This window comes from Neodiprion fabricii, chromosome 7, assembly GCF_021155785.1.
Source record: "Neodiprion fabricii isolate iyNeoFabr1 chromosome 7, iyNeoFabr1.1, whole genome shotgun sequence".
In the NCBI taxonomy this organism is placed as follows: Eukaryota; Metazoa; Arthropoda; class Insecta; order Hymenoptera; family Diprionidae; genus Neodiprion; species Neodiprion fabricii.
In genome coordinates, this window is record NC_060245.1 from 6,705,066 (window position 1) to 6,718,424 (window position 13,359).

Genomic DNA, 13,359 nt, shown 5'->3' on the forward strand with positions numbered 1-13,359 from the left:
CATTAAGTAAAAGTTCCGTTGACATCCGTGTGTTGTGGAGATCGCGCTGGTGCCGAACCTAGCACTGCCAGGTCCGAAATACGTGGTAACAACCGCAAATAGAGAACCGACCCCCTTGTAAAAGATGCAGCATTCCCTTTGAATATCCTGCCAAGCAGTGGGGAAATTATTATTCTGAAGGGAGGAGCGCGTAGTGAAACTCGGAAAAGTCGTTGATTATTCATACGACGACAACACGTCTCTCTCTCTCTTCGTGTGCGTGTAGTATTATTATTAGTTTTTTTTTTTTTTATTTATATTTATTTCATCTTTTCGAGTGAGGGTTACCCGAACAAACTCCACGATGAGCACGGCCGCTCCGCAAGTACAAACGAAGCATGGCATCGTTAAACAGGTAATTAATAAATCTTGGTAAATGCATCAGTCACGAATAATTCGCATTCGCAACACGGTAATAAACGTTCCTTCAAGCCATTCACCTTTTTTTCATATAACGAGCAAATTCCGAACATTGTCCTGCTGGCAGAAGCATGGTGGTCAAACCAAGCATATGGTATCAGGCCCTGTTAAAATCATAACGGTGTTTTCATACCTTTCATTAATTACCCCAATCGCATCGACATCAGTCGTCACAAACAGCACTGAAAATATTTGGAAAATAGATGATTAGAAAAAAAAAAAAAAAAATTGTGTTTCTTCTCACCCGTTGCAAAAAAGGTTAGAAATCTCACCTTGGCTCGAATAATTTTACTTGTAAAAAACTGTTTCACCATAAATCTATTCGAGTTGATGTTAAGAACTATTTCGAGTCATTGCTTTTGTCAAAAAATACTCACCAATTATGCATTGCTGTGACCATCTGTGAGTCTAGACATTTGTTTCAATGCTGTATTTGCGTAAAAAGTCATTGAGAAATGTCGTCCCGATAAAGGAAAATCAAATTCTGCAACAATTATTACCGGCTATTTTATATGATGATAATTTTGATTCATTTTCAGGTCAATTCGGGTGATTCTATCATCATTCGAGGCCAACCAAAAGGTGGCCCACCCCCCGAAAAGCAGTTGATTCTGTCCAATGTGACTGCACCAAAATTGGCTCGCCGAGCATATAACAAGTTAGTATCCAAAGCTAGAAATTTCAAGGTTTTTAGTTAGGATGATCCAGGAATCGTTGCAAAACATAGCGAAATTTATTGAAAGTCTGACAATTAAAACAATATGCTAATTCAATTCTTATTATAAGAGTTCAGATTCCTAGGCAACACTCTGCGATAGATTCTATTAGTATTGTTATAGACATTGAATTCTGACAGTTTTTCAAAAATATTTTGAATGCGCTAATTTTGAATCGTTAACATTCTCTTACATCATTTGCATTTAATTACATTTTTTTATACTTTGATTACTTTTTTCTAAAATAACAATATCTAAAAATTCATTAAGAAACATTGGTTTGACTCTAGATGCACATGCAAAGATTTGCAAAGTGTGATGGCTAAAATTAAAGGGTAATCAATTGATTAGACTCCTAAGAAAAAACTAATTTCGTAGGGATCCCTAGTGAATTTATAAAAGTATAATTCGTAGTAAAATATAAAACTTGGGAATTAAATGTTGGAATTCAAGTAACATGTATAAAGCGAATTTTTCGCGAAGCAACCAAATTCACAACAAAGCTAGAATTTTTTTACTAGTGATTAATATCTGGCAAATGTTCAGTGGATATTAAACTGAAGATATTTGGGAAGAAACAAAAAAATGGTTCAATTTGTACGGATAAAGCAATTTGATAAGATTTCTTGAATGCAGATTTTAAGATTCTTTTACTTGTACTTTGCAGTGCGGACGAAACTAAAGACGAACCTTACGCTTGGGAGGCTAGAGAATTCCTGCGTAAGAAGTTGATTGGACAAGAAGTAATATTCACATCTGAAAAACCTCCAAACGCTACCAGGGAATATGGCGTTGTATGGTTGGGAAAAGGTGAGGATATCCGATTAATTGAATGTAAAATTGTTGTATTACTTTTGTGACTAGTCAAACCAGAATTATCAGACTTTATTTTAAGACTGGAATCGATATAAAGGAATCAATTATCACTGTAGTTTGCCTGTTTTCGAGAAAGGCAAGAATTAAGTTTAATTTTTAAATTCTGTTGCACATTTTCACATTATCGAGCTTAACTATTATTAAACTACAAAACGTTCTCTTTTTTGGATTACTGTGTATACTACCATGGTCTCACCACGGTTACAATTTTCTTTTTCACTTACATACCAAGTTTATTATAAATACGGACTAACCGTAATGAGCATTTTGCAGTTAATTCTTATTGAACATAATTTCAATTAATGACATTATCTCGCCAATTTTGCATTTTTGTAACATACTCTGCTAGTCTGCTGGTCTGCTGGTAATATATAAAATATCAACAGCTACCATATTGTCGTGTAAAATGCTCCAGCCCAAAAGAGTTGTATTTATAATGTCACTATTCTTTTGGTACTGTTACTTAACCATCCCCATAACCTGTATCGTGATTTCCCATAAACTTTCATTTCTATGTTAATTTTATAAGTGTTTATGTGTCCGTAATTGAAAAAGCAATGATTAATGATATCTTGAAATACAGTATTTCCGATTATTATGCGATGATAACGTGGAAATTTGATCATTGGTTCTCAGACACAACCACTGGTGAGAACATCACTGAATCCCTGGTATCGGAAGGATTAGTTACAGTTAGAAGAGAAGGCGTCCGTAACGTAACACCTGAATTAGCTCGCCTACATGAATTAGAAGATGCTGCGAAGGCAGCGGGTAAGGGGAAATGGGCTGGAACCCCTTCATCTGAGCACGTTAGGGACATCAAATGGAACATCGAAAATCCTCGTAGTTTAGTAGATAAACTGGGTGGCAAACCAGTTAAGGCTGTTATTGAACATGTGAGAGATGGATCGACCGTGCGTGCATTTTTAATACCTGACTTTTACCACATAACTTTGATGATCTCTGGAATAAGATGCCCGGGATTCAAGCTTGAAGAAGGAAAACCTGTTCATTCTGTTGTTGTACCTTTTGCCGAAGAAGCTCGCTACTTTGTTGAATCTCGGCTATTGCAGAGGGACGTAGAAATTGTACTGGAATCAGTTAATAACAACAATTTTGTTGGCAGTATTCTTCATCCGAAAGGTAAATTCTTTGAAAATTAATTTACCATATTTTTCTCAGCGAATTTTTTATATCTCAAAATTAGTGTAAAAGTGGCACAAGTTATAATCCCAAAAAAAAAAAACTGCCCTCATCCACATAGCCTGCGAAATGCATTGCAGATTAATTACGAATCTTATTAGTGAAAATATCATAGTTGCTTTTGAATTTGAAACTCATTTTCAATATTCCGGTTATTCAAATTTCTAGGTAATAGCACACACACACACCGTTTTATTTCAAAATATTTATAGGTAATTGCAATTTCACAACTAACGGGTCTTTCTTTCAAATACCAGAAATTACTTAATTCAATGAAAATCCCTGAACATCGGATTTCAACATGAAAATGTGAAAAGTTCTATTTTGGTTTGACATTGAACAATTTTCAAATTTTCAAATTGAACAAATGGAACAAAGGTGCTGTATTAAATCAAAACTGAAGTATCACATTCTAGTGTTATGGAAAAATGAACATGTCCTTCCTTGAAACCTGAAAATGTCAATCCATTTTAAATATTATTAGTACTAGACACTCTAATAGCCAAAATTGAAATATTTTGGAATCAAACAATATTATTGATGCATAAATGGAGATCACAAAAAGCCTCCGCCATGATCTGACTCAGTAATATTCAGGTGAGACCAGATATTGGTAGAGGTATATAAATGGGCATTTTCCACCTGGCTTACTATGTAGAATGATCAGAACTAAGGGTGCCCTACAAAACGATGTGATTCTTTCATCGGTCTATCGGTAATATACTGTTTGAATTGATGTAACTTACGAAATTATATAAATGCAGGAAACATTGCCGAAGCTTTGTTGCGCGAAGGATTTGCACGTTGCGTCGATTGGTCGATGGCATTTATGAAGTCTGGTGCGGACAAATTGTACCTTGCCGAAAAGAGTGCAAAAGAAAATAGATTGCGTATTTGGAAAGACTACGTTCCGTCTGGTCCCCAGATATCTGGCAAGGAGCGAGAATATACAGCTACAGTTGTAGAAATTGCCGCCGGAGATGCATTGATCGTTAAGACGCCGTGCGGAACTACCAAGAAGGTCTTTTTGAGTAGTATTCGTCCTCCACGAGGACCTGTTGGCGAAGATGGAAAGGCTGCCTCCAGACCAAAAGATTTCCGCCAGCTTTACGATATACCGTGGATGTTTGAGGCCCGTGAATTCCTCCGCAAGAAACTTATCGGCAAACAAGTTAAAGTCGTTGTCGACTACATCCAACCTGCGAGGGAAAGTTACCCCGAAAAGATTTGTTGTACCATCACTATCGGCAAAATGTGAGTAGCACAAAATTTAGTAATAGTTGCAATTTCATGTCAAATATGTCAGTATAATTGAGATCTGTCTGTGTTTTTGAGGTGAAATTCTTTTTAGAAGTCCTTTCTTGTAAACTACAATATGCTCCCCTCTTTCAGTAGATTCTTCATAAATTCTTAAAAATATCGCTGTTGTTCGCAAGTGATTTTTTCCAAGGTTTAAATACCTGACAGTGTACATATTTTTTGTTACTTACAGCAATGTTGCTGAAGCGATGGTATCGAAAGGACTGGCTACAGTTTTGAGGTACAGACAAGATGACGATCAGCGATCATCGCATTACAATGACCTTTTAGCTGCAGAGAGCAAAGCCATTAAATCATTGGCCGGAGTTCATGGTAAAGAGAAAATCCTAGCGCATCGAATCACGGATGTTGCCGGAGATGTAATCAAGGCCAAACGTTATCTGCCCCACTTGCAACGCTCACGTAACGAAGCCATTGTAGAGTTTGTAACCAGTGGATCTCGGCTAAGATTGTACTTGGGTAAGGAATCGTGTCTGATAACTTTCCTGTTGGCGGGTATAAACGCGCCACGTGGACCACGCCCAGTTCCCGGAGGTGGTGGCATCATCGAAGGTGCACCATTTGGTGAGGAAGCCCTGAACTTTACCAAGGAACGATGCCTGCAACGAGAAGTTGAGATTCAAGTAATATCGATGGACGCTAAGGGAGGTAATTTCATTGGTTGGCTATGGATAGAAGGAGTCAACTTGTCTGTGGCTCTTGTCAAAGCAGGTCTTGCGTCTGTACATCCGACAGCAGAGCACACAGAATTTTACAGAGAATTGATCGTCGCTGAGGAACGTGCGAAAGAAGCACAACTTAAGGTGAGCTCATTGTTAGATCATGATATTTGTCCAGGCAAAGGAATCTCATCGTGTCTCTTCATCATCGTTGATACTAAATGAATTGAGTAAATTTCACATTTCAGATATGGAAAGATTACGTCGAGGCTGAGGTAGAAACAGAAAAGCCTGAAGAAGAGGTACAAACTGGTGAAAGGAAAGTAGACTACCAGAAAGTCGTCGTGACTGAAGTGACCGAAGAACTTCACTTTTTTGCCCAAAATGTTGATCAAGGCGATGTTCTAGAAGGCTTGCTATCTCGCATGCGTCAGGAGTTGGCAGCAAATCCCCCACTTCCTGGTGCTTACAATCCCAAACGAGGTGATCTCGCCGTTGCTAAATTTACAGAGGATGATCAATGGTATCGTGCCAAAGTGGAAAAAGTTTCTGGACCAAACGTCAGTGTTTTTTATATCGACTATGGCAACAGGGAAACATTGAATGTAACCAGAGTTGCCGCCATGCCAGGATCCTTTGCTACTGATAAGCCTTTCGCTACGGAATATGTATTGGCCTATGTCACTCTACCCAACGATGTAAGTAGTTTGTTCTCTGAACGACGTCAGGATGAAATCAGGGACTTGTGACATGAAAATATATATCTTCCACGCAGTTCAGCGGTACAGAAAATCTGATGCATAATTGGAATTTGAGGATTACTCAGCTCCAAATTGAAGTATACGTATTTGTTAATGATTGTTTCCTCCTTGTTTTACAGAACGACTACAAAAAACTGGCAATCGAAATGCTACAGCAAGATACAGCAGGGAAACCTTTGCTACTCAATATTGAATATAAAGTCAACAATCTTGCTGCTGCTACCCTAGTTGATGCTACTACTAAAGAAGACGTAGCACGAGGTCTTATTCTGGATGGGTTTTTGCTGGTCGAAAATCGTCGTGAAAAGAGGCTTGCCAAATTTGTACGTATAAACTAAATTCGTTGATTCACTTTTACACTTCTTTTAATAATTATACTATAAAAATTAGCTACTCTTGTCAACAAATTTTACCTATAAAATGGCCATGATATTTTTCTTAGTAAATTAATAAGTACTCTGAAAGAGCGGCATGATCTGATGATTCTATTTTTCGTCCAAACAGAATTAATTTCATCTTGAACAGTAAAATATTATTAAATTATACAAGTTTTTACTTGAAGAAATACCACTTTGAATTTCCAGAAAGCTACTGATAACGCGTTTAAAGTTGTACGCATTTCAAAAAATTGAATAATCCTAATAATATATATATAGTTAAATCTACAAACTTTACACCAGATGCGTAAACTTCTTAAAACTAACAATATTAACTTAGTTAATATTTTTATTCTTTAATCAAGTAGGGTAAAACGAAAAAATTATAAAAACATTCACGAAAAATTCGGAAACAGTTAGAAAAAAATTGTAAACATGTGTTGGAAAATAATTTATTGTTTGTAAAGAAAAAAAAACGCGTTTTTATCACGCCCATGAAAAGTACAGCTTTGCGTAGCAGTTTAGCAGGACGAAAGTAGCCAATTTCATCTCAGTGTTCCACAAAACTACCACGCAAAGCCCCACCAAATTTCATTCGCTTGTTATAAAAACTATCGTCTGTGACTCAAGCCAAATATTGGCAATTGCAACTCGTGTGATTGCCGCCCTCGTGCCGCTCTGGCGCAAACTTCATACCCGTCGCAATCGTCAACTTTTGTCCTTTGTCACACAATATACAATTAATCAAGAAAAAATTGGTATGAATTGTCTTTGAGAACTTTATGATCAACAAAGTAATACCTTTCAAGTTTAATGACAAACTTCTAGAGGGGCTGAAACCATAAACACACCAGAAGTTAAATTCGTTGTTGATCCAGATGATTACGAAGGGGTAAAAAAACTTCTTTTCTGTTCAAAAGCATTTTGACGAGTCCCGATTCGTGCATAAACCAAGAACTTTTACCTGATTCTGAAACATCAAGATCAAATAAGTTGGTGGAACACATGTGAATCTTAGAAAAATTGATTCCTGTAGTTTTTTCGAATGATTGAATGAGAGCTTACAAATTACGTATAGTATAGAACGATGTGATTGTCAAGAACGTTGTTACCTTTTGCAGATTGCGGACTATCAAGCTGCTCAGCAGGACGCAAAGAAGAGTCACCGTAATATATGGGAATATGGAGATATTACCGAGGATGACGCTAGAGAGTTCGGTGTTGGTCGTTAATTAACTTTGCTCAGAAAATTGTACATGGAAAAACAAATAAGAAAGAGATGAATGTCGACGGAAGAGAATATATAACATTGGCATAATAAATACATAAATACAGTACTGGTATATTATGTATGTACGTTTACAAGTAAGCATGTGTGACAGTGTAGGACTTGTGTGTTCTGTCGGTTGTGATTCAATCATAATTTGAATAATATAAAAAACGAAAAGTATAAATTATAAAATATAAATATTATTTCACAAGCAAAGGTGAATAGCGCTAAATAGATAAAGGAAAGACAAGAAAGGGTGCCAATTATCTTTGCCCCTTATAAATATATATATATATTATATATTAACTACCCTATCTAATGAGACTGTGTTGCCATTGACGTAACGTATTTCCATTTATTCTTATGTCAGACATACGTTTTGCATGTTTTATTATCATCCCGAAAAGTCAGATCGTTCGTGGCTTAGTAACTATGATGTTTACACAATTATAGAAGTATATTTAATAATTAAATTTCCACTGAAGAGTGGAGAGCGGGAATGGATGCTGGGTGTGATAGGACTAATAGAGACCTTAGAGTCGATAATCAATACGTATATAGTTAAAGGTGTTTCAAAAAAATCCGTCATCTATTTCTTTTATCTAACCATCCATCGCTGTTAATTTGCTGCTTCTCATCTGAACCCCCCCAAAATCTGAACTTTAGCACAATGTGCTGAGATGCATCTTAATTCCCGTTGGAAAAGCATATGAATTTTTATGTTTCTTTAGAATCCCAAAAATTAGGAAATGAGTGGCGAAAATATTCTAAAAGAACACATGTGAAAAATCAGGGTTCTTTCTTTCAAATTCTGCTTTGTGCATCTACAGAATACACAAAGAAACTCTGCTAAAGCTTAATTGAACTAATTATTCTATATATATGTGTATTTTAAAATTAAAATAGCGAATTTAAACAGTGGAAAGTAAAAACAAAAAATTTTGGCATTTTCTTTTGAAACACTCAAATCTCTATATTCATAAATCATGATTATTGCATCGATGAAGTCAGTACTCGCATTTATTCCATACATTTTATTCCCCAAACACATCTATACATATAAATATATGTACATTATGTACAATATTTTTTTCTATTTTGTACACTTGAGATTAAAAGAAAATCATTAGAGGCTAAAATGCCTTTGCAAAATAATCTAAACTGCTTTTACACTAATCGTGTAGTAAGATTGACACATTTACGGCAAAATGTGCTTGTATAATATCCAACCAAATGTTTATTCAAAATACATGCTCCAGTTTCAGTACAAGTTTCGTTGTAAACAATGCAATGAAAGTGACTCAAAGTTCTAGTCTGGTTTGTTTGTGAAACAGCATGAGACATTGTTTTGAACTTTTATTCAACAGATTTTGCGGCACTCAAAATAGATAATCTAGAATTAATTAATTTTCAACCTAGTAAATGGTTATTTATAACCTAAAGTTATCGCATTTGCGAGTAAAACTAAATAAGAATAAAGTAAATGGAAAAGGGCCATGGGGATTGCATGCTAGACGAGTATTTGTATACAATTTCAGTGAATGTTCATCACCTCCCAATCAATTTTAGTAATTAAGTAATAATTGGTACAAGACAGTGACGGTATATTTATCTATTTATCTAACTAAGTAAATTGTAATATTGAACACAGGAGAATAATTAATTGCTACGAACTCCCATGCGGATATTACCTTTTTGCATAATACTTACACCTTAGTATGAAGTAATTATTGTTATAACCATTCTGTCTATATACATACACTGAACAAAACCTGGGTTATAGGGCGCTGTCAGTACATATTACCAATAAACTGTTGAACAATCTTTTTCTTAAATACAAATATCATGCTCATTGTCTACCTATATACTGCAATGAAGTTTTCAATTCGAGTAACAAAAATGCTTTCTCAAAACTTTATTATCTTCCAACTATGAACGATAAGGCGTTAGCGCCTTTTTTTCTTTTAGAAGAATTGCATTGACGTGAAACAAATTAAGACTCAAAATTCTTAATATGAAATGCATTCTGAAATATAAATACTTAGAAAACTTTTAAATGGAACAATTACATGTATTTAGTTGAATCATTCCAGTATGACAGAAATATGCACTATGTTTCACACTTTTTTTAATTAAATATTTGAAATTCATAAGTTTTACCTTTTAGAAGATACCTGCATTGTTAGCCTGCCTTCAAAATTTTGATCTGCATACTAAATTTAAAAGAGTCATCCAAATAATAGAAGGGCATTAAAAGACACGTAAAAAGGAAAAGAATTAGTTGAAATTTGTTCAATACAAAGATAGATAGTATTTAACGCCATCACAAAAATTTCAACTAAAAAATAATTTGTCTCGTATGTGTATTTTCCAAAAACTTGTTATTTCCAAAATTATAGAAAATATTTTACAAAAAGCTATTGCTCCTGAAGTACTAGATGACGTACTTACAAATAATTCTTATTTTGCTATTTTCTATGTAGAAAAGATTTATCACCAATCACCAACATCGATGAGATTTATTTTCAATTGTGATATCAGTGCGAGGATTGTTTTTTGCTATTTCTGGCATTAAAGCTGACGATTGGTCAAGACATTCGTGCAATTACTATAAGCGTAAATAGATATATTTAAAGTATATAACACATACCTGAAGTTCCTGGTGCAAAGTAAGAACGGGACGCTAATAATACCGGAGCAAGGACGCTGATGCGTCTAGCTATTGAAATATTTCATATAGTTTAAACTATATATCACGAAGGTCACGTGATAAGATTAACAGTGGTGTTATCGAGTAAGTACTACGACGGGAATTCTTAAGTCACGCAGGTTTACTTCAGGTTGAAAGGAAACACGCGGACGGTACCAATTCCAATACAGCCGTAACATAGAAACTCCTATTTTTACCCTACACACGTGGTTTCCAACAGTGGTTACTATACTTCTATTACGTAAGGACATAAGTCGTGAGTCGTAAATGCAGACCTTGGCTGAGGTTTCGCATGAAAAATAAATTTATTCTGTCAGTTATTTTACCGAAGAACTTACAACTCAATGATATAATTACAGAGAAATCTAACGATTTACAACTAACTAACTATAAACGAAAGAAAAAATATTTAAATGAAACCACTTGCAAAAAATGGTTCAAGCATTTAATATTCACTTGTAGAAACTGAAATATTTATGCAAGCCTGCTGAATGAACGGCAAAAGTCACAGTTTAAAATATTCGGTGTGTACAGATCATCGATATCAAGAGCTTTATTCTGGACGGTATATTTCATCGAATATATCGCCGCCCTTGAATTTCAAAATCTTGACTGACGATCAGGCCGATTAAGCGAGGCGAGTCAGATTTGAAGTTCTTATCTATAAAATATGATTCCTCGTAACGTTCATTGTAAGTTGAACCACGTCGATTCCGGAATACATTTGCCACAGATACAAATCAACTTCGTCTAGTTGATAATAAACTCGCGCATCAACTTCATAGTATCAATCCATAGATATCGATTATTTACGCAATGTAACAAACTGCACATAGAAGTATTGTATGGATATTGATATCTGACGATAAGCTTGAAGCTTCGAATCTAATTCGAACTATTGCAGTTGCATATCGGAGCCAAATCCGAGCGTTTTGCCCAGCTTGCAGAATACACAGATATAGAAGTGCAGCTGCACTAAATAATCGATAATATTACGGTTGCAGTCGATGCTACCCGACCGGCTTCCTCTGCGCTTGCTGCAAGTGGGCGACGTGCATCTAAATGCAGATCGCACTGTAAATTTCTTTTCGGTGTTGATGACTATGTTTACGAATCACAATAACTTTATGACTGACCCAAGAATTTGTACGACTGTAATTTACTATTTCTAAAAATAAAACGACGCTGAGCACAGTTTTTTGCAATGAAAATCAATTTATTTGACGTGTGACTGTATAATAAGTTTTCATAATCAGAAGAATGTAAAATTAATTATGATTACTTCTGTGGTATAAGATATACTATCGTAGTGTTATTTACAATAGGATCTTGGATGGTTCACGTTACCGCACATGTGAACACTTAACACAGGATACAAATATGTATGTGTGTAAATCGTGTAATCATTTGTTGTATCTTCATGGTACGCGACATAAAGATCCAATTGCACGTAACATTTCTTTCGGTGCGGCAAATAAGCGGTATAGGTATTACAAATATAAGTATACGATTTAATGGACGATATTATAAAATTTCGAATTATTGCATAGAAGAGAGCTAAATAACAGCATATCTTGTAAGGATATAAGTTTTCTTTCTACACATCAGTTAAGATATGAATTTTTTATAGGACATTGGACAGCAATAATTGAATATCTTGGTCTTCGAAACCGAAATCCGAGCATCGTCGGATAAGTTTTTAATCCCAATTCACTAAACAGAGATTTAGCAACTGTTCTGTTCCGCAATTTCGTCACATACTGTCACTTCAGGGAGGTCAGCCGTGCGTCAACGATGGCAACGGCAATTGTATAAATAACTCACTCGACGAGGTGAGACGTTTTGAATGGAAAGTGTCAAATAGGCATGTACACTTCAATCCTTATATAGGTGGTTATTACAGGTGTTTGTTTCGGAAATGGCGGTTTTCCTATCTTACTTAGAATGAACCGTGAACGTGATTCTGATTTTCTGAAAACAGGGCACTTAAAGGATTCACATCAAAGTATAAATTCGTTCCTGTCACGAAAAATGCATTTCTCACCTGCAATCAGTCTTTGACAACGAATTTAATTCGGGGTGGAAGATTCTCAGGAATCCGAAGTCAGGAATGAACAAATGAGATTTCATTGAATATAAGCAACCTTTGTTCTTAAATTTCTGTGCCTACGTCCAAGTGCACCTGGCCCTGGCATTGTTGGCAGGTACAGAAAGGCCGCGGAAGTTTTGCAGTTGGGCAGCAGAGACATAGAGTGCTCGACGTTTATAGACACCAGAATAAGCAATCGTCGAGTGCAGAAATGCAGTTCGAAAGAAAAATCCGGAAATCTCTGATACGACGAGAGAATAGAAACTGGGTGTAGAGGGAATTTAGTATCGTAATACGAGAAATAGCAAAGTTCGATGGCAACGAATCAGCTGTTCTAAGACCAAGACTCGTGCATCCTCAAGAGTATAAATATATGCGACTCTGAGTCCCCGTTGCTCCATTGAACTTTGACGCTATTCCGGCACTGGCAGCGAGCCACAGTTACGCAAGTTTCGTTCTGTTAACCTCCTTGCCTAATTGATTGACCTTGAGACACCTTCTTGAGACCTAGTCCTAATACTGGCTAAGAATCTGTCTCTTGGCTGGCATCACGAACTGCACCTCGGTCAGCGTGAAAATAAACAATGAGGAAACACCGGACATTTAGGGGGCCGTAAGAATCGGTTTTGCGGAATCTCAGGTAAACGAGCTGACGGCTGATAAGCTGGTTACGAAGCCATGCTCTAGATACGAAGTCACGCGGCGAGAAAGGGCGATGCCTGCAGCGACTGGAGTCTCGAATTTCATATGCAAATCGAGAAATCTCAATGTTTCAGTTTTCCAGCGGTAATTCCAGCTGACTATTCGTCTCAACGTTAACAACATCCACTCGATATCAGGCAAATTCGTACATTGACCGTGCGGGCCGAAATCTTCGATGTGTTCGGTACGCCCAGTAACGACCCTGGGCCCAGGCGCT

General features: G+C 36.2%; 1 protein-coding gene across 1 annotated transcript; it reads left to right on the forward strand.

Annotated features, from left to right (window-relative positions):
- The first annotated feature begins 23 nt into the window (after positions 1-23).
- On the forward strand, positions 24-9,482 carry LOC124186550 (staphylococcal nuclease domain-containing protein 1). The gene is made up of 9 exons (XM_046578353.1): positions 24-394; positions 999-1,117; positions 1,843-1,985; positions 2,688-3,194; positions 4,019-4,508; positions 4,747-5,377; positions 5,482-5,931; positions 6,114-6,317; positions 7,493-9,482. The coding sequence occupies exons 1-9, from the start codon at positions 344-346 to the stop codon at positions 7,601-7,603; spliced, it is 2,706 nt and encodes a 901-aa protein (XP_046434309.1). The 5' UTR covers positions 24-343; the 3' UTR covers positions 7,604-9,482.
- The last annotated feature ends 3,877 nt before the right edge of the window (positions 9,483-13,359 follow it).